The sequence below is a fragment of the Sinocyclocheilus anshuiensis genome, unplaced genomic scaffold (genome assembly GCF_001515605.1).
Source record: "Sinocyclocheilus anshuiensis isolate Anshui unplaced genomic scaffold, SAMN03320099.WGS_v1.1 scaffold1611, whole genome shotgun sequence".
Classification (NCBI taxonomy): domain Eukaryota; kingdom Metazoa; phylum Chordata; class Actinopteri; order Cypriniformes; family Cyprinidae; genus Sinocyclocheilus; species Sinocyclocheilus anshuiensis.
The window spans coordinates 70,216-95,276 of NW_015548275.1; the positions used below are offsets into that span (position 1 = coordinate 70,216).

The following is a 25,061-nucleotide window of genomic DNA, read 5'->3' on the forward strand; positions in this document are numbered from 1 at the left end:
AAAAAACACCAACTCGTTGGCCGGCGACAGCCATGACGTCACTACCGGTGCGACTATAGTATAAATAGGCACCGAGAGCACACATCATTCTCTTCTTCGTCTTCAGTAACTGTTTTGTTTGAAGCGTGCATTTTTGTGGTAAGAGCGATCTCTCTCAACAAGACCAGATGAAACTTCTAAATTATCTAAGCTAACAGAGTGTGTTAAAAATGTAAAAGATTGGATGACCAATAATTTTCTCCTATTAAATTCGGATAAGACAGAGATATTACTTATTAGAACAGTTCCCTTTCTCTGAGTTGGTTAGACCCCGGTACCTTGGGCTCCACTCAACTAGTGTGTCTCTGTCGACACACTGGAAGCATCGCTCCCCTCACCATTTGAGGGTTACTGTGAGTATGGTGCTTTCATTTGAGCGTTAATCCTCTCTGAGGAGTTGGATTCCTCGCTCCATGGGCTGTCCTCGTGGTGTATTACTCTTATATGTACGGTCAAGTATGAAGGAGCATTTTATTTCTTTTCGCTGTCAACATTCAAATCTGCAAAAAGTTCCGCCGCCGGAACTGTCGACCCCAGGAGGTTAACAGGGTGTTGCTGCTAGGGGTCTGTTGAGACAGTTCCGTCAGTACATACAAAGAGAAACGTGCGGTAGCCCCTGTGTGACAGGCCAAGACTAGTATGATTCTAGGCTCTTGGTCGTATTCCTAGCGACCCCTAGAGGACGCAGTGTCTCGTTCCCTACTCAGGGAGCCATGGTTACACAAGTAACCTGAGACGATTTTTATCATAGCAGTAACTGTACATTTTAATCAATAAAGTTTTCACCCCTTCAAGAGTGAGTGCTGCACCTTTTTCATTTGACATAGCATTAACTGTAAATCAAATGTAAGCTGGCTAATACAGGCCTACTATCTCAAATGAGTTAATGTGTTCCTCTTATCAGTTAAATGTAGTCTGATTTCTATTATTTTCATTTTTAATTAAGTGGTTTTAACTTTTAATTTAGTATTTTAAATGCTTTAATTCTTTAAAGAGCAATTTTAGATTGTAATGTTTTAATGTTCTACTAATAACCATGAAGTACAGCTGTCATAAAACCCCAGAGAAAGGCTGCATGGCTAGAAACTGCTGATCAACTGAATGTGAAAGTGGCAACTGTGTTCAAATGTTTTCATATATCTTAAAAAAAAAAGGTCATTGCATTTTGGGCACAATACCTTAGTTGGTTGTAGCCTATTTTTTTTATTTATTTGATTATTTAAGTTGCATTTTCTGTATACTTTTATTTTTGGACTGATAATAAAGTCAACTAGTTGTATGTGAGAGAGTCAGCGCTGTAATATCAATGTGTTCCTATTGGTCAGTGTTAGAGGAGCTCAGCTTAGCCTGACAGTTAGCCTGCTCCGGACCAGGTTACTTTCCCAGCATAAGTTGCCAGAGTGACTGAGCCTGAGCTATGGTAATTTTGCTTTATGAAACCAAATCAAGTGAAAATAAGTCAGACTAACTGAAATAAGCCTGGCTTATTTGGTAAACTTGTTTTATGAAACAGACCCCTGGTTATGTTAGTTTAGCCTGTTGTATTTTCTGTTTCTTTTCTTTGAAGCGTAGCTAGTTAATTGTGAGAGTTAGTTTGTTATTGTGGCCTTGCCCCCTTCTGAAATGGATACCCTTTTGTTATTCTTTTCTCTCTCTCTGAATTATGTTAATAAAACTACTCTATTTTGGTTCTAACTCATCCTGGATTATTGTAGCCATTCTGGCTCTGGAGATGGGGTGTCCTCTGCCGTTGCACATCCAATCACCGCCAACTATTTATTTGTGTTGCGATCTCTCCTAGACTAGTGATGGCGAAATGAAGCCTCGTGGAGCTACGAGGCTTTCCTCTAACTGATCCAAGAAAATATTCGAAGTCTTGGAGTATCGATTACAGTGCCATCTAGTAGATCATAAAATGTACAACATCCATATTTGGGATGAAGCTTCACTGGATGAAACACCAACCTCTTTGATATAATTTTACTATGTAGTGCACAAAAAAAATCATAAGCTGTTAATATTTATGTACCATAATGTGGTAATTTGTGGTAATACAAGTCAATATTAATCAATGTATTACAATAAAATACTGTTTAGGCATGTTGTGGGTGCCCACAGTAAGTGAGCAATTGATGAATTATGACTACAACGCCTGTATATGACATGTATTTGACATACAATTATCTTTATAGTAATAACATTGTATTATTTCTTTATCTAGTATAGGAGAATATATAAATTTAACTTCAAAGAATTTGGAAAATTGGAGGAGGGGGGGCAGCGGGCAGAATTCAGTAAGGAGACAGCTGTAGAGAAAAAGCTGTTCCTATGTCTGCTGGTCCTTGTCCGGGGGCTCCTGAAGCGCCTCCCGGAGGGCAGGAGGTTAAACAGTCTATGGTCAGGGTGAAAGGAGTCCTTAAGAATGCTGCGAGCTCGACGTAGACAGCGTTTCCTCTGGATGTCCTCAATAGCAGGAAGTGGTGTTTACAGTGTTAGGGCAGAGCCTATTTCTCCTCTTGGACAATATTTACCCTGCCTTTGAGAACACTCTCTCACAGGGTACAGAGGAGGCTGGTGTACACAAAAACTGCAGTGCCATCAGATATAGATGGGTGAACACGTTTTTGTTCTTTCCAGTATTCAAGCGGATCATGGGTTCTTGGTATGTTAGTTTCCTTTAGGTATCGGTCAACCTCTATTACTGCATCAGCTGTGGCATTACAGGTTTTTTTACTCTGATCCACAGCACTATCTAGCAGGTGCCACAGGTTTCCACCTAAACAATTTGAAGGAATTCTTTTTTAAATATGACTGCAAATGTGAATGCATCACACACTAATATTTATGTCATGAAATATTCACAAAAGTTTTTTTCCAAAATAATAAAAAATATATACTTGAACTAGTTGCCTGTTGAGATGATGTTTCTGTTGACTGAGTGCTTGACGTTGATGGGGTTTGTTCTTGGGCTCTGATGATGGTGGCACATTCCCCTTTTAGCCTTCTAACAGCTTCAGTCATTGTATTTTGATTGAGGAACCCAAAGGTTTTAATCCTTGGGTCCAGCAAGGTTGCCATGGTCATTACACTCATAGACTCTATATTCCATATATGTTCTCTCAGGCGTCTGGTCAGGTTTTCTGTCAGTTCTTTTGAAATGTGCATTAACCTAATCAATTTAAAATGGCTTGGTCACATTTGCAATATGAACATCAATATGAATGTTTATAACTGCTGAATAAATATACAAAATAAACACCTGATTTGTTCTCCCTGTAAGAATGGTGTATCATTTTCATCAGTGGAATGACTTTTGAACCTGACACATGTTTCTCCTCAGACAGTTCTACCGTAGCCTGCTGGAACGGTGAGAGCACACGGAGGACTGCCTCTATTGCTTCATACTCCTGTGGATGAAGGAGTGATGTCTGTCCTGAGAGAGGCTAGGGATGCCCCCACTGCTTGCCTTTCTTCATATAGGCATTGAAGCAGCTGAAAAGTGCTGTTCCACCGTGTTTCCACTTCATTGATAAGTTTAAGGGCAGGTCTGCATATTCCTTGCTGCATCTGTGTCAGCTTCTCTTTGGGCAACGGTGCTGGATCTGAAATAGGTGACAATTTTCTTTGCCTTGGTGCGGATGTCACAGAGGGCAGAAACTTGGTCGAACGATTTTTTAACCATTAAATTAAGTGCATGTGCAATGCAGATTGTGGGCCTCACTTGTAGAATCTTTGCACAAGCAATCATATTTGCTGCAGCATCTGTGACCAGGCATTTGACCTTTGCCTTGATTTTTTTGCCTTTTTTTTTTTTTACAAGGGCTATATTTTCAGCTGTGTGGTTATCTGGAAACTTCTCTACCCCCAACAAGACAGTGGTGAGCTTATCATTCCCATCAATGTAGTGGCAGGTTATGGCCAAGTAAGCGTCCATGTTAAGTGATGTCCACATATCTGAAGTTAAAGACAGCCTTGACATTTTCCATTTCAGCTTTGGCAGAGTGAGGCCCCTCACTCCACAATGAATCCTTTCAATTAGCCTATGCCTTCACTTTTTCTGTTCTCTTATTCTCCTTTAAATCTCTTCCTGTCCTATAGCTTTACTATTTTGAGCAAAGACTGAAAGCTTGTATAACGAGCACTTCTCGAGTTTATTGCCATCTTATGATAAATAGCTTGTCAAGTCACTTTGGATAAAAGCTTTTGCCAAACGAATAAATCTAAATGTAATTAAATGGTATTCAGAATGACCAGAACAAGAATGAAAAATATAGGCAGCGATATAAACGACAAGCCAAAAGAAATCCATTTAAAGCGAAACTGAAACAGAAACTGATGTTGTGCAATTTTCATTCAATACTTCAATATTACTCAGTTTGAGTTCAATTGAAATGTCTCTCACTTACATGGCAAAAGCCCTTTAATGTTTAATATAACCATTCATGTTTTTAATATAACCATTTAATGTTATACTACTATTAGTTCACTGTATGTATTTTGATATTAATCATTTATTCATAATACTTTGCCTTGTAATCCAAAAGAGAAAACACAAATTTAAAATACTTTACAGCTGTAATGTATTGTTAAGAAGAAGAAGAATGCAGGAAGGAACAGGAGGGACGAGACAGTAATATCGAGGCTCAGGTTTGGACACACTGGACTGAATGCAACACTGTGATTCCTGTGGGCAGGAAGAAACAGTAGAACATGTTATGATATATTGTCAGATATATGAAAGAGAAAGAAGACTTTTGATCCAAAGCTTAGGAGAGCTGAAAATACACTTTGATTTAATTGATTTTCTGCAAATGGAGTCAGAAGATAAGTGTTACAATTTATTATTTCAGCATCTTAGACAAACTAAGTTTTAATAAAAAAAAAAAAAAATGTATATAGTGCACATTCTGGTCCACACGCCAGACCAGCACCATTTGGTGGCGCTAATGCACCTGTTCTTTGTTTGCCAACCGCCAATAAACCCGAGAAGAAGGAAGTGTCTTTCTGCGCATGCACATTCTTCACGCCTGTGTATCGAAAACGAAAGTAAACTCGTCAGGAAGACTTAAAAAACATCACATTAAGGTGAGTTCATTTATCGGTTTATGATATTATTTCATATTATTGTAGATTTTGTCTCTGTCGTGTGTTATATCCGATCTTTTAGGATTACAGGATTGCAGGATTAATGATATCGAGCTCTAGAGATTCTGTTTTTAGTTGAGATTAATTTACAGACTCTTTACAGTCGGAAATATAGGCTACCAAAGGAGGAAATAAAGACTGAAACAGAAAACACTGATGTTCTTTCAAGATTTGGATTAGGTAAAACTGTTCTTAAGTGGATTCTGCTATTATGCACGGACCCGGCTGTTGAAGTACTAACTAATAATACCATCTCAAGGTCATTCAATCTGCAGCGATCCACTCGTCAAGGGTGCCCTCTGTCCCCACTGTTGTTCGTGTTGGCAGTCGAACCCCTAGCTATGGCAGTGAGAGCACATACAGGAATATCAGGCATTACAATTTGGGACAAGGATCATCGTATCTCTTAATTTGCAGATGATATTAGATTTTTTCTTACTAATGTGAAAAGTAGTATTCCCAATTTGATGAGACTAATCAAAAAATTTTCTGGATATAAAATTAACAACTTTAAATCAGCATTAATGTTTCTTAATAAAGAAGAAAGACGTAGACCCACAATAAATACCCCATTTATGACAACTACAGAAGGCTTTAGGTATCCCAAGTGTCAAAATTACTCCCGACCTTAATGAGATAATTTCAAAAAGTTATGATCCCCTGGTGGAAAGAGCTACTGATGTATTGGAAAAAATGGTCAAATTTACCAATATCCGTGATCGGACTAATTAATATAATTAAAATGTCTATTCTACCCAAATTCTTATACTTTTTTCAAACACTCCCATTGCCATTACCAAACATCTTTTATGATAAAATTAAACTAATTGCTCAATTTATTTGGAATGATAGAAAAGCCAGACTTCGCCTTAAGCTATTACATCTGCCCTATAAAAGGGGAGGGCTTCAACTTCCCAATTTTAGATGGTACTATATGGCTGCACAACTGACTTCAGCACTAAACTATTTCTGTACAACAACACCTGCTTGGGTAGACATTGAACAAAACTCCATCCCAGATATACCATTAAAAATGTACCTATACTCTTCAGATACTAAGTCATTGAAGAAGAACACAAAAAAACATTTTCTTAAAAATAAGTTTCAGTCTGGCATGCTGTACATAAGCATATAGGTGATATGCCTAGATTATCCCAATTTACTCCAATTTGGGGTAATGAACAATTTACACCTGGTAATAAAGATGGAGGATTTAAGATATGGAATATTAGAGGCTTTCAGAAAATTATGGATTTATGGAGTTCTACTTTCTTTTGATCAGCTATGCCAGAAATATGCAATTCACAAAAAAACATTTTTTTAAGTATTTACAGTTGAAAAGTTACATTTCATCAATAGAAGAACAGATAATCTGTACACCATCTTTATCAAAATTAGAGGAAATAACTTGGAAATTTGGAAGGTAAGGGTCACGTATCTGTGTACTATAATTTAATGATGAAACACAGTACTGTATCAACATTAGACAAATGAAGTGCCTGGAAAATGGATATACAGGAAGATATAGACGAGGCAGACTGGAACTATGCATGCCTTAAAGGACAAACACAGACAATAAATACAAGGTTTAAATTACTTCAATATAAATGGTTAATGAGAATTGAGAATTGCATTAGGCTTGAAGAGTATGGATGCTCCATCTATGAAAATGTGGACAAAGGAGTTATCGAACTGTATTGGACTGGAAAGGCTAACTTACATTGCTAAGGGGAGACGGAAAGACTTTGATCAGCTATGGGAGCCATACATAAATATTATGTAAAATGGAAATGTAGACCTTACTGAAAAAGACATTGTAAACACTGTCTGTAGCAAATTTATTTATTTTTTTATTTTTTTTACTTTTAGAAATATTTACTTATTTATTATTATATTTTTATATTTTTTATTATTATTTATTTATTTTTTATGCATTTCTTTTTAAGAAATGTAAATTGAATGTGTGTAAGTGAAAGCGTGTATGCTTGTGTACTTATTCTGGTGTTCCATAGGCTATTTTGTTAGTCAAGTCAAGTCAAGTCACCTTTATTTATATAGCGCTTTTAACAATACAGATTGTGTCAAAGCAGCTTTACAGTATCAAAATAGGAAAATATTGTGTCAATGCAAAATGACAAAAGTAAACACTCAATTTTCAGTTAAAGGCAGTTCATCATTGAATTCAGTGATGCCATCATCCAGCTCAGTTCAGTTTAAATAGTGTCTGTGCAATCAAGTCGACGATATCGCTGGAAATGAAGTGTCCCCAACTAAGCAAGCGAGAGGTGACAGCGGCAAGGAACCAAAACTCCATCGGTGAGAGAAAAAAACCTTGGGAGAAACCAGGCTCAGTCGGGGGGCCAGTTCTCCTCTGACCAGACGAAACCAGCAGTTCAATTCCAGGCTGCAGCAAAGTTAGATTGTGCAGAGGACTCATCTGGTTCCGTGGTCTTGTCCCGGCGGCAGTCTAGGAGACAAGGTCCTCACTGGGGATCTGTCTCTGGGGCTCATCTAGTTGTCCTGATCACCGCTGACATTCAGGGCTGTAGCGGTCATCTCTAGGTGCTGATCCACCATCTGAGCTGGATACGGACTGGATCCGGGTGACTGCAGTGACCATCTGATCTGGATACAGACTGGATCTGGTGGCTACAGTGACCTCGGAATAAGAAAAAAACAGACTAATATTAGTGTAGATGCCAGTCTTCTTACGACGTAACAAGTATATTGGGTTTTATGGGAAGTGTTCCCAGTTCCGATTGACCTAATCAATGCAGCCTAACAATCCTTTAACGGATTTGAATATTAGAAATGTGTTAGTGTGTTATGTGTAAGCCAGGTTAAAGAGATGGGTCTTTAATCTAGATTTAAACTGACAGAGTGTGTCTGCCTCCCGAACAATGTTAGGTGGGTTATTCCAGAGTTTAAGCGCTAAATAGGAAAAGGATCTGCTGCCCGCAGTTGATTTTGATATTCTAGGTATTATCAAATGGCCAGTGTTTTGAGAACGCAGCGGACGTGGAGGACTATAATGTAACAAGAGCTCGTTCAAATACTGAGGTGCTAAACCATTCAGGGCTTTTTAAGTAATAAGCAAGATTTTAAAATCTATACGATGTTTAATAGGGAGCCAGTGCAGTGTTGACAGAATCGGGCTAATATGGTCATACTTCCTGGTTCTAGTAAGAACTCTAGCTGCAGCATTTTGGACCAGCTGGAGTTTGTTTATTAAGCGTGCAGAACAACCACCCAATAAAGCATATACAATAATCTAACCTTGAGGTCATGAACGCATTAATTAGCGTTTCTGCATTTGACATTGAGAGCATAGGTCGCAACTGAGAGCATAGGTTACTATATACCAGTTACTATATGCCTAGCTGATGGGGGGGGGGAAGAAACCGAAAGCACGTGCTGCGATTCACAGACGATCAGCTTTAGTGAGAGTTTGATTCCGACATACAGATGTGTTTTCTGCTATTAAACTCTACACAGTCTTATTAAAGTGCCTGCTTTGTAATATTTGAGTGATGACGCCAAGATCACTTTAAAACATAAAATAATAGACTATTGCAATAACATGTTTGCATTTCCAGCAATAAATATCAGCCAGTTTGTCTTTCTCTCTCACTCAGTCTCTCTCCAGTTATGATACTGTGCTGAATCATGACATATGAATCTCTATATGCTGTGAGTTCAGTTTCATGATTACATGACAATCATTATGTAATGTTTTATTAACAAATTTCGTGAGGAGCACGCGCAGATAATCAGCTCAGCAAATTCACTATCAGTAATCACATCATCTATCCAACCACCACAAGAGAGAACCACTATAAGTAATCATAGCAGCCTTACCTTCATTCTCTCCAGTCTTTCAGAATCCCTCCACCTCCCCGACTCCTCACCGTCGATTCCTATGGGGGGAGCACTCTGCGTTCGGGCAGATGCCGAGCTCGGAGCCCTCTCCCTGGACAGGGGAGGAGTGCCCCGGGTTCGGGAAGAATTACTGAGCTCGGAGCCCTCTCCTCGGACAGCACGCCAAATACGCATACTATTCTTCTCGCTTTATTATCTGCAAGGCGAACTTGTGAAATGACAAGCGATGAAATGAAGCGGGAATCATCAGCACTGATTCAGAATGAATTCTCTTCACATCTTCATTATCAGCTGCTGCTGACATCAATCTAAGCTCTGTATAATATTTCTGCCATATCTCAGCATTTTCATGTATATTTGTTATTTACTGGCCAAAAATGTCTAATCTGAGAAGCCATGTTTAGGGTTTGATATCTCAAGAATAATGATTGCTGCCTCATAGAAGCTGCTTGATTTATCTATAGACTGAAGAATATAATATGCAAATAAGAGGCACGGCACTTTTTCCACTTAAAAAATAAAATAAAATGTGCTGGAAAAATTAATGAATACATTAAAACTCGTTGTGGAGGAAGAGCAACTATTAACTATTTGACAAATATAATAGGCAGCATGTCTAAGATTTAAGGGCTTTTTCACCAGCGCTTCAGCAATTAAAGATCAGTCGTGAAAATGATCATCATCAAATGTCGTCATCAGTTAGTTGATTTGTGCGCAGAGAAGCCGTCAGTGATGTCACGTTACAGCAGCAGAAACACATCAACCCTCTGAACAGGGATTCATGCTTTTCTCCTGCTGGTGAAGTGAAATGTTCAGTAAGACACAAAAGCGTTAGTGAGTTCAGATTCTGCCGATGGTCATGAGCTCTGGGTCTCTGTTCATCTCAAAGGGGTTCAGTGGGTTCAGATCTGGGCTTTGTGCAGTTCTTCCACTGCAGTCAGTAAACCATCACTTTATGGACGTCAGAAGAAAAAGATCCTCCACAAACTGCTGCAGCTTAACATCTGAATGCTCCACATTCTCTTGAATGTCAATGTGTGTGTAGCATTAAGCTTTGTTTTCACTGGAATCATAATCACAATATTATGTGTCATTTGTTCTCTTGTGTTTTCATATTCAGGTCTGAAGTCAGTTTGTCATTATGGAGAACAGAGAGAGCAGTGAGAGGTCTTCATCTCCTGATCTCAACTGTGTGTCTCTGAAGAGTGACGGATCCATGCGTGATCTTCCTCCTAATTTCAGTGATGGACCAGTGACCTCTGACCCCAGGTGAGAAATTAATCCAGTAGTAGAAACATATTATTAAAAACATAAAATTGAAGTCTATTGTGTTTCACAGTCTTCATATGTTTTTCAGCATATGAAGAAATCAGAAACACACGAGTTGAAAAAACCACAAGCTTGTTTAAATGATTTAAATTAAAAGTATATCTTAAATTGCAGACTAATGTTATCATATAATCTACACTACACTGCATGTAGTGTGTCATGTGTCACACAACAGAAGGATGCTGACAGGTAAGTTGTATAAAACAGAGTTTATTGAACAGAGGCACGGAACTGGACAGTCATGCAGACTGGTGAGATAATAACAATAGGCAGATTGTATGAAAATCTAGCTTGAAGTGATTGAATGGACTTTTGCAGAGGAATGGATTGGAAGCTGACGAAGGGCAGATGATGGATGACAGAAGACTGCTAATGAATCCAAATGGCAGGTAAGTCTCAGGTAAGGAGTCTATAGTGTTCGTAAGGACGAGACCAGACAAGGGAGTGCTGGAGAAGTGTCTCTTTATAGTGAGTGAGTGCTGATGATGAGGTGCAGGTGCAGTGAATCAGAAGTCCGGGGAAAGTGAACGAGTGGGTGGAGCTTGCTGATCTGGTGACAATGGGTTGTAATTGGTCTGTGATGGTTGTGACTCTGTGACAGTACCCCCTCCTCCACAGTTGGCTCCTGAGGGCCGGATGGAGCGATGACGACGGGGTCTACCTCGACACCTGGGAGCTGGGCGATCTGGGTGTTCAGCGTGGTATTGTGTGAGAAGCGCTAAATCGAGGATGTCATGACGAGCGACCCAAGAGCGTTCCTCAGGACCGTAGTCCTCCCGCTGCCACGAGTCAAGGATGGCCCGGACACAGAAGATGGCTTCCTCATCTGTGATTTCGGGAGGAGGAGGTACCTCATCGCCGCCAGATTCTGTGGGGGAAGACAACATGGAAAGATGGTGAGATGCAGTAGTGAGGTGGAAGGTTTAGCCTGTAGGTGACTTCGTTGAGCTGCCTCCGCACAGTGAATGGACCTATGTACCAGGGACTCAGTTTACGGCAAGGCAGGTGGAGATGGATGTCTCGTGCCGAGAGCCATACCTTCTGGCCTGGTTGGTAGTGAGGGGTCGGTGTTCTTCGGGTGTCAGCTTGCCTCTTGTGACTCCGCACTGCCTGTTGGAGATGCACATGAGCCGAGTCTCATACTATCTCGCTCTGCTGGAACCAGTGCTTGACAGCTGGAACCTCCGAGGGCTCACCTGACCAGGGGAGTAACTGAGGTTGGTACCCAAGGATACATTGGAACAGGGTGATCCCTGTGGTGGATTGTCTTAGGGAGTTCTGGGCGTACTCCGCCCACGGAAGGAACTGGCTCCAGCTGTCCTGGTTCTGGTGGCAGTAGGACCTCAGGTACCTCCCGATTTCCTGGATCTTTCGCTCAATCTGGCCGTTAGTTTGAGGGTGGTAACCAGAGGAGAGGCTTACTGACACTCCCAGCAGTTTGAAGAAAGCCTGCCATAGACGAGAGATGAATTGGGGGCCACAATCCGATACAATGTCCTCAGAAAGGCCGAAGTGACAGAATACATTTTGAAAGAGTGCTTCAGCCGCTTCGAAGGTAGTGAGTAATCCTTTGAGAGGGATGAGTTTGCATGCCTTTGAGAAACGGTCAACGACAACGAACACACAGGTATGATTGTCAGAAGATGGAAGGTCGGACATGAAGTCGATGCCCAGATGAGACCATGGATGGTGTGGAATGGGCAGAGGAACCAGCTTTCCTTCAGGAAGTCTCTGAGGAGAGTGTTGGCAACGGCACAGACAGAGCATCCCTTGATGTACCGGGAGATATCCTGAGCCATGGTGGGCCACCAGTAGTGATGACGTAAGAGCGAGAGGGTACATTGACTACCTGGGTGTCCAGAGCCCATGAGGGGCAAACGATAGGTTGGTGGTACGTAGAGGAGCCCCTCTGGACCTCCCAGCAGAGCTTGGGTAATTTGCTCATCGATGGACCATTGGATCGGGCTGACAATCATGGCTGGAGGGGAGGATAGGATCTGGAGAAGTGTTTTCAGGATCAGGTTGATGAAGTCGTGACAGGGCATCAGCCCTACAGTTCTTATCTCCAGATTGATACGAGACAGTGAAATCAAATCTGGTGAAGAATAAAGCCCACCGGGCTTGGCGTGGGTTCAGTCTCTTAGCATCACGCAGATGTTCGAGATTCCTGTGATCTGTGATGGATGTACTTCTCCATGGCCTTCTGCTCTGGGATGGACAGTGGGTAAACTCCGGCCTTGGGCAGAGTAGCCCCAGGTAGCAGGTCAATAGCACAGTCCCATGGCCAATGTGGAGGAAGTTGGGTTGCCAACCACTTACTGAATACATCCTGGAACGCCCGGTATTCTGGAGGAATATCAACCTTGTGTTGAACAAGGTGTTTCTGGACAGATGACAGGCAGGTATGGAAACAAGACTCACTCCACTGCAGTATTTCACCAGGGTTTCAGTTGATACTAGTATGGTGTTGTGATATCCACGGGCATCCCAGCATGATATCCACGGTTGATCCTTCCAGCACCATGAACGTGATCTCCTCGGTGTGCAGGCATGCAATGTGGAGCGTCAGTGTGGGAGAGAAGTGCTGGATGTGACCACGACCCAGCGGCTTTCCGTGGATGGTATGAATTCTCAAATCCTGGAAGCAGCGTTTCCTCCGGACATTTAATTTTTGGAGAAGTTGGGTGGAGATAAAGTTCCCAGTAGAACCAGAATCGATGAGGGCTTGCGCTGAAACACAGAGTTGTGGAGTTAAGATATGTAGAGTTGTTCGTGATAAAGGAGCAATTTGAGGTGGTAGTTGAATAGTACTAACTGCTGGGCTTGGTGGTCGAACCGGGCAGGTGGTGATGTCATGACCCTCTCCCCCACAGTACAAACAAAGTTGGTTTAGAATTGTGTCAGGTGGTATGAGTTCACCTGCATGGGTTCAGGTGCTGGCAGGGCGGTTTTTTTGCTTTGAGAAACTTTGATGGTCTTTTGAATGAAGTTCTCAAGTCCAATAGCATCATCATATATCACTATTAGCTGTCGTACATCGGCATTAAGATTCTGTCAGAATGCGGTGAGTAATGCAGTCTTATTCCAGCCACTAGTGGTAGAGGTCTGCACGGGTTTTAATCTGAAGCCCGAACCTGAGATCGTCTAACCCGACCCGACCGGCACAGTTAAATTTAGAGCCCAAACCCGACCGACCCCGAAATCCCCCCCACAACGAATAGCCAATTTAAAAAAAAAAATGCTGTTTTCATGATTGCATTCAACGGTCAGTAAACAAATAGGCCTACATGTAAAGAAAGAGAATCATTAAGGCTCGTCCAGTTCACAAGGCAAAAGAAAAAACACTTACCAATTATGAAAGTTAATGAACATCAGGTGCAGTGGTCACAAATTTTGCCAAGTTTTTGAATGGTTGTACACGACAAGACGATAATTCTTCCATCGTGCAAATTATGGTCATTTTCGTCAGTTAAGGCTCGTTAGCATTCAGCCTGCTTTAAATCAAACACAGAGATGCAGTGTGGTAAGATCGCATTTATTTGAATGAATTAATTATATCATTTAGTTGAATTGGCGAGAGAGAGAGAGAGGGGGGGGTGAAAGTTGCATGTGTGAACCTGCGTCTGCGCGTCTCTCTCTACAAGCAATGAGGCTTAGTTACTTCAAAAACAGTGATTTTACCCCCTCATAGCAGAGAAATATAACGTTGCGAGTCAGTAGCCTGTCGAAGCTATTTTACTAATAAAAGTTTCCGTGCTGTGTTGTCGTTGTCGTGTGCAATAATGTGTGTGCGTGCATCTATGAAAGCAGCGTAGCCTACTGCATATCGTTTTAGTTTAAACCCGAGCCCGACCCGAAGCTATTCATTAAACATTAACCCGAACCCGACCCGAAACCCGAAAGTATTTCGGGTCGGGTAGCAGACCTGCACAGAAAGCTCCGAGGCGGTTTGACCAAACACTTCCTTAAAGTGGCCGAAGGCGGCTGAGAGTGATGTTGTTATTGGAGCGTTGGATTGCCACAGAGATTGAGCCCACTGAAGAGCGCGGCCAGACAGCAGAGAGATGACAAATGCCACTCGGGCGCAGTCGTTGGTGAACTGGTGAGACTGCATTTAAAAATACAGCGAACATTGTAGGATAAACCCACTGCAATCCTCCGCCTCACTGGTGAATGTCACTGGTAGAACCATGGGATTGGCAGAGGCAGCAGGCGAAGTTGCGGGTGTTGGCTGCAGGAGTGATTGACGTGCTGCTTCAATGAGGTCGGCTGGAATTGCAGATGAAGCGGCAGACGTGGAGGGCTGGAGAGACAGATGAACAGCATTAACCAGGCCAGCGAAAGGATCGGTGGGGTGATCCCGGCCAGTATCCGTGGAGCTCTCCATTTGGTCTGGTCTTCTGTCACACAACAGAAGGATGCAGACAGGTAAGTTGTATAAAACCGAGTTTATTGAACAGAGGCATGGAACTGGACAGGAATGCAGACTGGTGAGATAATAACAATAGGCAGATTGTATGAAGACTTAGCTTGAAGTGATTGAACAGACTCTCTTGCAAAGGAGTGGATTGGAAGCTGACGAAGGGCAGATGACGGATGACAGAAGACTGCTAATGAATACAAATGGCAGAAAAGTCTCAGGTAAGGAGTCTATAGTGTTCGTAAGGACGAGACCACACAAGGGAGTGCAGAAGAAGTGCCTCTTTATAGTGAGTGCTGATGATGAGGTGCAGGTGCAGTGAATCAGAACTCAGGGGAATGTGAATGAGTGGGTGGAGCGTGCTGATCTGGTGATGATGAGCTGTAATTGGTCTGTGATTGTTGTGACTCCGTGACAGCATGTTATATGGTTTCACATGTTTATGGTTAAATGGTGTGCGTGTGTGTGTCTGTGGTAGATAGAATATGCTGGTGATCATTAACAAATTCATGTTAATGTGGTGAAATGCAGTTATTGCGGTGGGTTTGCTGCTGTCTGGTTGACCAGACCCCCTAGGATATTATTTGTTATGGCTTCCTAGTTAGGGGAGTGTATATAAAGGCGTGACGCAAAATAGAAGGGTGTTGCATCATATTCAGCTGATCGCATTTCTGGAGTTTCACTGCGTTGCATGAGGGGTATGTATAGGTGTTTTCCATCTAGGTTGTTGGTGTTGTAGACTTTAATAGTGACTTTAACTGTTTGTTTGCTACTAGTAATCTTTGTGAAGCTGGTGTTTGTTCGGGCGCATGTTGCACCCATATATGGGCGATCGCTGGTCCTCTGCTGTTGTGTTTCTCTGCATTTGAGAATTGCAGGTGACGCCTGCTTGGATGATTGCTGCTGCCTGTATGCGATCTATTATAGTAAGGGCTGCTGGATAGATGATGTGGTCCGCATTATCTGGTATGTATGTACAACCCACTCTTGTCTCTCTAGCCCGCATAAAGGCGTGTTGGTTTGGGTTATAACTTTGGGTTATAACTTGTCCTAGGTGTTTAAGCCATCCTGTGAGCGTGCCTGCTTTTGTGCTCCTGGCTCTGCATGGCTTATAGCAGGGACTACAGCATGGCTTGCAATTTCAACACTGCTGTTTTGCTTTTGTATAATGTTTAATTAATCTGTTTTGCTTTAATGTATGTTTTACATTTAAGTCTTGTGTTTGCAGTCAGTTTATTTGGTTGGCTTGCATTTATTAATTTGTTTTGTTTTAAACGTATGTTTTTCATTTAAGTTTTGGTGTTTGCAGTTAATTCATTTGTTTGGTTTGCATTCACTACTTTAAATTTGCATTTAATCCTTTTGTTTGCAACTAAGCTTGTTGCATTATTAATGTTTGTTTTGCAGTCAAGCACTTTGTTTGGTATTTAATAAATTTTTTTTCTTTATTACTTTTTGTTTTGTGGCAACAAGTTTGCTTGTGTTACTCGTGGTTTGATTTTTTTTCTCTTTTTGTCTTTTGTGGGAGCTGGGGGCTCGGAAAAGGCAGGCTGGCTGTTCCTGTGCAGAAATAGCTCTTTTCACCAAAGTGGTGTGGATTTGCAGTGAATTTCGTGTGTAAGTGTGGTTTTGTGCACATGTGGGTATTCAGTATTACGGGCCCTATTGAAGCCCGGTGTCTAGCCGCCTCCCTATTGCGAAGCCCCTGCTCTTTTTGTTTTGTTTTGTATGTATTTCATGGCAGCTTGTTGCACTTGTTGTGCATAATCTTTTTTTTTTTTTTTTTTACTGAACAAGGATTCATTTTAATTGAGCAATTGTTTAATAAAGATTTGTTACTTTTATACAAGGTATTCATGTCTCTGGGTCATTTTGTGAGAAGGGAAGGGCCTGTGGGTCTTTCCCGGGTGTTAATCCCCGGGTGGCGTAGTCGCGATTGTGTGAATTAGTAGAATAGTTTCAAAGTTGAGTAATTTCTTTAAAGTGACGTGACATGTGGCCAAGAATGGTGACCCATACTCGGAATTAGTGCCCCTTTATAACGTCGCCACCCGTCACATTAAGATGATTTAAAGTAGCCTATGTATAGTTTGTTGAAGCATATTTGTCATACAATCCACACTACATTATATGTTAAATTGGGAATGTGTGTGTGTGTGTGTGTGTGTGGGAGAGACAGCAGGGTTTGCTGACAATCATAAACAAAAGCTCGTAACATGAGGGTGATCAGAGGAATCACAATCAGCAGTGACTCAGTTACTCATTAGAAACACAGACGGTGTGAAACAGCCATTAGAGACAGACTTATAATAAATGAAACCGCAGACACAACTAAAGGAAGAATGATTTCTGTGTTTTGTCAGTATCTGGCATCAGAGATCTTCATCTGCAGATCCCAGCTGTGTGTCTCTGAAGAGTGACAAATCATTGGATGTTCCTCCTAATTTCAGTAATGAACCAGTGACCTCTGACCCCAGGTGAGGATAAATATGTGGTGGTGGTTTAACTGATCTAGTGAAACTAGGAGACAATTAATATGAGCGTTAAAAACACAGAGAAATGAAATGCTTGTGTATATGAATATTAGTGCTGTGCTTCACTCTGAAATCCAGAACATCAAACTCTATACCTTTTGGCAATTTGGTAAGCACAAAAAGCCATATTGCGATTTTCAGCTTTTAGTTTGTTTTTCAATGCTTGGACAACAAAAACAATAGCACAGCTTTAGAGACCATTTATGTTATTATGAGAAGTGTAAAATATTTTTGGTTCATTATGAAAAAGGCGAAAAAGATTAGTCATTAATGGGAAATGCTGGATATAAGAAAATGATTGACTAACAGAACCTGTGATGTCAGCTTGAGGACAAGCTTGAGCTTTTTTCATAATTGTATTGTCTTTTGTTGTTGTTTCAGCAGAGTGTATGGAGTCTCGCGCTTACAGTTTAGACCCTCGGCCTCTTGTCCGACCAGCAGCTTCACTCCCATTAGAGCGTCCCTGAATAGATGCACCCGATCAGTGAACGCTGAACTACAGAGAGTCAAAGACCAGCACAAAACCAGCATGAGGAGCAAGTATGAGAGATTATTTGAGGGACTGAAACTCCAGGAGAATGAAACCCTCCTGAACTATTATAAGCCACGTTGAGTATGTTTCAGAAATATTATGCTTATTCCTATAACCATGTTAGATCTTTGTGGAAAAAACGCATTGCTGGTGAATTATGGCAAGAATCAAAATTACGATAATTTATAATGTAATCAATACAGATTTCTGTCATAAAACTCTAGATGGCACAGGCTGATAGGTCCGTAACTCGATCTTATTGTAATCACATAATTCACTGTTGGGCATAGCTGATTGGTTTCTGCTGTATCAGTAGCTATTGAGCACACTGCTTAATATACAGATACTTGGTCAGCATCTTTGTAGCAGTTTACAGTACGCTTTCAGAAGTCCTCTGAAATTCAGCATCTAAGATAAGTGAACATTCTTTTACTCCTTATCTCTGTGCTTTATTGCATGCTCTGCATTTTAATTCCTAAACTAGCAACCATATACAGATTTTAAAATCAAGTTCTAAACACCCCCAAGCAGAAGCAGCATGTCTTGCTCACAGCAATGTGTCATGTATGTATTGGCAGAAGCATGTCCCGTACTTGCTCTGCAGCAGCAGAAGCAATAACAGCAGCAGCGTAGCAGATCTACTCCATTAAGACCAAACATATTAGCGATGTCATATGTCATGTCATGATCCCTTAACTAAATGCGTTCAACAACCATGAAAGTCCTCAGATGAATCAAAAGTTTTGAGTTACTGTTTAAGAAAATGTTTCTGCTGAGATAGTAGTTTAAGAGACTAAACATGTATCTGAGTGAGTTTAGTCCGTTCTCATGTATCAAAATTGATAATATCATTTAAGCAAATGCAGCCAAAGTGGCAAATAATAGAAAAATAAAATGTTTATTAAATGGACATTTATGCAGTAAGTATTTAATCTGTAAAACAGTAAAATTACACTAAATACACAGATATATGGAGAGGATGCTCTCAGGTTCATAATTCAAAACTTAGATTTTTATATCTTCAGCGAGACATTGCTACATTTTTCAATGTGTGAATATTTGAAGCAAAGAAACTGATTTTAACGAACCTGAATGATAAAATTATCAGATTATCTCCTCACACTCATGATGTAATGTGATTCAGGCTGGAATGTTAAACATATTTTGTTCCAGGTTCCTAAGAACAGACATTTCATTATTTTATTTGTTAATATTTCATCTCTTCTAGTCTTGCTGGCTGTAATCTCACTGCTCAGTGTTGTGAGAGTTTGTCATCAGCTCTACAATCCTCAAACTCTGTCCTGACAGAGCTGGACCTGAGTAACAATGACCTGCAGGATTCAGGAGTGAAGCTGCTCTCTGATGGACTGAAGAGTCCAAACTGTCAGCTGCAGATACTAAGGTTTGAATTTCACATTCATTTTTATTAATTTGGTTAAAAAAAATGAACTAATGTCAAGTCACTTTTCACAATCCAGGTATTTTCTAAACTGCTTTACTGAATATTGTTCCCTAATGTTTTAAAGGGGTCATATGATGCTTTTTTAAAGATCATTATTTCGCATCATATGACCCCTTTAAAGCCAGAGTGAGCAGCCAAAGGTAAAAAAAACAATGTTTCTAGAGAAGAGAAAAACATTGAGGAGCCAATTGTCTTCTGACATCACAATAATTGTACATCTGTGTTAAATATGATCTAGTTACATTGTGTGTTTGTATGCGTGAGAGATAATTATGTCTATTGAATAAATTATGTTTTCAGTCTGCTAGTAAGGCCATCATTAAACAATGTTTAGTGTAGTTACTAAAGTCCATCCTGAATTGACTAGAGAGATGCAGTCCGCAGTCAGTGACGTGTATCTCACTGTCTGGCTGCTGTAGTTTAGAGTTGTTCAGCAACATGAGGCTGGGGCTGAACAGGAGCTGATACAGCTTCACATGCACTTCTCTCTTCACAACAACACACTGCTCTGCTCTATTCTGTAGGTTGTCTGGCTGTATGGTGACAGAGGAAGGCTGTGGTTATTTGTCTTCAGCTCTGAGTTCAGCTCTGAGAGAGCTGGATCTGAGCTACAATCACCCGGGACAATCAGGAGTCCAGCTGCTCAAACACAAGCTGGAGGATCCCAACTATAAACTGCAGATACTCAAGTATGTCAAACACTAATATTGACATACTGAATGTGTGTGAATGATGCAGATGTACAGTAATGTGTGTTTTTGTGTTTATAGTGTGGATCATGGAGGAGAGATCATGATGACAGCAGGATCACGAAAGTGTAGGTTTACAAACACACACACACACACACACTTATCTGTTTTGTTGCTCTATGTGCGATGTTCCCTATCGATACTTCACTCATACTGCATCTGCTAAGACGCTATGGGAAAAAGTTATTTTTTCTCCTAAACTGAAGCCTTTTTTAATAACGCAGAGTAACTGCACGGCCATAGGTTTGTGCAGTATACTTTAAAAACGAACCAATGTCTCGGCAGCGGTGCTGCACGAACCTATGGCCACGAACCCCACCTAAGCCCGCCAGAATGGGCGGGGCCATCTGGCTATATAAGCGGCCGTTTCGCCCTAGGATTCAGATTTTTTCTCCTTCAGCGACAACGACATTCTTCACTGATCTACGAGACTCAAAGCCTCTCACCGTTGCACAGAAGGATCAAGCTGAACCAGCGACCCTCTGCTCGGCTGATTCGCCACTTCTCCGCCGCCTTCAGCGCCGCAGCAGCAGCGGTCCCAGCTGATCCCGTCGCCATCCAGAGAGCCTAAAAGAGCTTATTTTTAAGGAGGTTTTAAGTTCTAAAAGAGCATTTTTCTAGCGACCTTGTTGCAAATGTCACTCTGCGAGTGTGGCTCGTGCAGGTTGCACGAGGCAGAAGGGCAGTGAGTGCGTCACCTGTCTGGGCAGCCCCCACGCAGAGACTGCACGCTCACTGAGACAGAATGCTCTCACTGAGAGCATGAGTCTTGCTCTTCTCACGCTTTATGAAGGCTGCCCTGCTCTCTCGTTTCTCCTCTCTCAGCAAAGCTTGGAGAGAGAAACAGCGGAGCCACGGGACTGAGCAACCGAGGTTGAGCGATCGCACGCCGGCACAGAACACACGTGCTCGCTCTCCCCGCTGCACTTGATCCGCCACGGAAGGGCAGTGAGTTGTGCGCTCACTGAGACAGAATGCTCTCACTGAGAGCATGAGTCTCACTCTTCTCCACTCGTGGACCGCCTTCAATGAAAGCAGCCCCGCTCTCCCGTTTCTCCACTCTCAGCAAGGCTCGGAGAGAGAAACATCGGAGTCAGGGAGCTAAGCAACCAGGTCTGAGCGATCTCATGCTGGCACAGAGCCCGCGCACTCGCTCTCCCCGCTGCAATTGATCCGCCGGTGTGTCTTACACGTAAAGGATTAGCGCCATTTGTTACATCGAACGGCTTAATCCTCCTAGGCGGATCGGAGCAGAACGCTGTCACTGACAGCTTCGCATATGTGAGTGTGTCGCTAAGGCTGCGCTCACAGAGACGGGCTGTTTTCACAACGAAAGCAGTCTGCCCCTGTTTGCTCGTGGAAGGCGGCCCCGCCTCCCCCACTCACATGTTTATCTACTCCCAGTTACCTCTGAGGAAGCAATGGCGAGCTCGCGGGTTGAGCGATCTGGCTTGAGCAATTTCATGCCGCCACACATCCGGCGTGCTCCACAGATCGGAGCAGAACGCTGTCACTTCTATTGCTGACAGCTTCGCATTTGTGTGTGCGTCACTGAGGCTGTGCTCACAGAGACGAGCTGCTTTCATTACGAAAGCAATCTGTCCCCATTTCGCTTGCGAGAGGCGGCCCCGCCTCCCCCACTCTCACGCGTCTCTCCTCCCAGTTACCTCGGAGGAAGAAACGGTGAACTCGTGGGGATGAGCGATCAGGCTTCAGTGATCTAATGCTGGCAAAGCCCCCACGTGCTTCACTCTCCATGCAGCTTTTTGATCTGCCAGTGTGTTTACACATGAGGATCTGCACATCTCGTTTGTCGAGCGGCTCAATCCTTCTAAGCGGATCGGAGCAGAACGCTGTCACCAATGATTCAATATCACAGACAGCTTCGTATTTGAATGCGCCTCTCGCCTGGGCCACGCCCATGCTGAGGCTGCGCTCGCTGAGACAGACCGCTCTCACTACGAGAGTTTATGTCTCGCTCTGCTTTGCTCGCGGATCGCCTTCTTCAATGAAGCCGACCCCGCCCCTCACCTCGTCTGCTATGAGCGGATCTGAGAGAATGCACGCAGCACTTTTGATCTGCTGGTGTTTACACAAAGATCATCAGTACCCATCTTCTAATGAGCTGTTTGATCTTTTTGGGCGGATTAAAGGAGAATGCTGTCACTAGTGTTTATTATCACTGACAGCTTCAGATTGGACGTGTCTGGGCCACGCTGAGGCAGCGCGCACGGGGGCTGACTGCTCTCGCTACAAGAGCATTAAGTCTAGCAAAGCATTTTTTTAAAGCACCCCGTTCAGTGCCGGGTGCCTAAGGCAATATGTTCGTTGTGAAGACTGGGCCCGTTCATGCGCTCACACAGCTATCCGCTGTGATAGTGGGCAAATGACAAATTTCCATTTTTGTTTATCACGAGTGTGGGGTCCCTGTACGGCGACCAGCCACTCGAATTAATCCACCCCCTTGTCACGCAGGCCGAGGCCTAGCAGGCCATCCCCGGGGTGTCAGAATGGGTTTTGGGGATAATAAAACGAGGTTATTCACTGCAATACACTCGATGACCTCCATTATTCAGCGGCGTGGTTCCCACCTCGGTTGACAGCACACGTCCTAAACTCCGAGGTGAGGAATTTGCTGGCGAAAGGAGCTGTAGAAATGGTTCCCCCAGCTCAGAGCGAGTCAAGCCTCTACAGTCGCTATTTCCTCGTCCCCAAAGAGGATGGTGGCCTGCGGCCCATCTTCGATCTCAGACGCCTGAATCGCGCCCTCATGAAACGGCCGTTCGGGATGACTACACTGAAGCAGATCCTCTTGCAAATCGGCCCAGAGGACCGGTTCTTTTCTCCGGACTTGAAAGACGCCTGCTTTCATATCCAGATAGCCCCCCACCACAGGCAATTCTTGAGATTCGCCTTTGAGGGAGTGGCTTGTCAATACACGGTTCTTCCCTTTGGACTGTCCCTGACTCCATGCACTTCATGAAAGTGTGAAGCAGAAGGGAATTCGCATTCTCAATTACCTCGACGACTGACTCGTTCTGGCCCAGTCGGAGGCAGAGTCACTATCTCACAGAGCCCTCCTCCTCAGCCACTTAGAATGCCTGGGGCTCAGGGTAAATTTTGCCAAGAGTGCACTGTCCCCCAGCCAACGAGTATCGTTCCTGGGAACAGTGTTCGACTCGACCCAAATTGAGAGCGGTGGTCGCGACAGAGCATGCTCAAATCGCCAGGGAGGGGAGCAAATTGCTTCCTCGAGGCGCCTCCTTATGCTGGTCTAGCGCCTCCTGGAATGGGCTCAGTTCAACCTGCGCTCGCTGTAGCAGAATACGTTCCGGGCAAACTGAACCAAGGAGCGGACATGTTGTCATGAAGCAAAGCCCCCTCAGAAGAGTGGTTGCTTCATCCATAGACGGTTCAAAAAAATTTGGGAGATCTTTGGCAAGGCGGAAGTGGACCTCTTCACCTCAAAAGACAACCCTCACTGCCCAATTTATTATTCCAGGGACAAGGACGCGTTGGCCCACGACTAGCCCAGCCCCCGTCTCTATGCTTTTCTCCCGATTGCCCTGATCCCGCAGGTAATCAGTCGAATCAGAGAACAAGAATGCAAGGTTCTCCTAGTGGCCCCGCTCTGGAGAAACCAGCATTGGTTATCAGAGCTGTCGCAGCTGCTCATAGCAGCCCCATGGCCCATTCATGGGCTCTGCATCTTTGGCCACTCGACAGGAGCCTGCAAGCTTCCCAGAGTGTGCTCTAAACACCATTTCTCCGTCTACAAGACACCTCTACGCCCTCAAATGGTTGGTGTTCTCCGCCTAGTGCTCAACCTGCGGCGAGGACCCATCAGTCTGTGAAGTATCGGTGATATTGTCCTTTCTGAAGGAGCTGTTGGATAAGGGGCGCTCCCCATCCACGCTCAAGGCCCTATAGCAGGCCAGTCGGTGGGCAGGAACAACCTTGTCCATTTTCGGAGGGGGGCTAGGAGGCTGAATCCACCCCGTCCCCTCACTGTCCCTTCAAGGAACCTGCCCACTGTTCCGAGGGACCTGAAAGGCCCTCCCTTTGAGCCGCTGCAGTATGTAGACATTACACTCTCTGCGCTTCCTCCCTCAGAAGAGGACCAGGAGTTGAACTTACTTTGCCCAGTCAGGGCGCTGAAAGTTTACATCGAGCTAGCATTAATTTTGTCATCTATTTTCACTTTAGTCTTAGTCCCGTGTTAAAATGTCCTTGTTTTTATCATATTTAGTCAACCTTATCCTATTTAGTTTTAGTCAAATTTTAGTCGTCTAAAAGTCTCAACATTTTAGTCTAGTTTTAGTCAAAGAAAACCTGAAGTATTTTAGTCTAGGTTTAGTCAATGAAAACTTGACATTTTAGCAATAAGATTATTATTAGTTAACCGTACAGAAGTATTAATTTTGGCAGGCATTTTTTTATTTAGCTAGTCTTAGTCTTACTCAAATGTACATTCAAATTTTAGTCGACTAAAAGTCTCAACATTTTAGTCTAGTTATAGTACAAGAAAATCTAAAGTATTTTAGTTTAGTTTTAGTCGAAGAAAACCTGAAGTATTTTTGTCTAGTTTTAGTCAATGAAAACTTGACATTTAAGCAATAAGATTATTATTAATTAACCGTACAGCAGTATTAATTTTGGCAGCCATTTTTAATTTAGTCTTACTCAAATGTACATTTAGTTATCATATTTAGTCAACCTTGTCCTGTTTTTGTTTAGTCAAGGTTAAGTCAACAAAATGTATGAGCATTTTAGTCCGATTTTAGTCAATGAAATCTTAGTCACGTTTTTGTCATGCTGTATAATGGTTAAACCAGGGCTGTACAGTGGGACATATATGTCGCACGTGCTACGAAATAACTGGTCTGTGCGATGAATAAATTTACCACTGTAGCACGCGTGCGATACAGTTTTGCATGTTCATAACACAGCCGCTTAATAGTGTAAGTGAGTT

At 42.7% G+C, this 25,061-nt stretch overlaps 1 protein-coding gene across 1 annotated transcript in view; it reads left to right on the forward strand.

Annotated features, from left to right (window-relative positions):
• Window positions 1-18,677: 18,677 nt before the first annotated feature.
• The window catches only part of LOC107655765 (vespryn-like), a gene marked incomplete at its 3' end in the record, with an annotated part of 9,601 nt that continues 3,217 nt past the window's right edge, over window positions 18,678-25,061 (forward strand). The window contains exons 1-3 of the mRNA XM_016443343.1: window positions 18,678-18,687; window positions 19,927-20,029; window positions 20,111-20,157. Coding sequence (XP_016298829.1) covers window positions 18,678-18,687; window positions 19,927-20,029; window positions 20,111-20,157 — 160 coding nt within the window. The remainder of the gene's footprint in view (window positions 18,688-19,926; window positions 20,030-20,110; window positions 20,158-25,061) is intronic.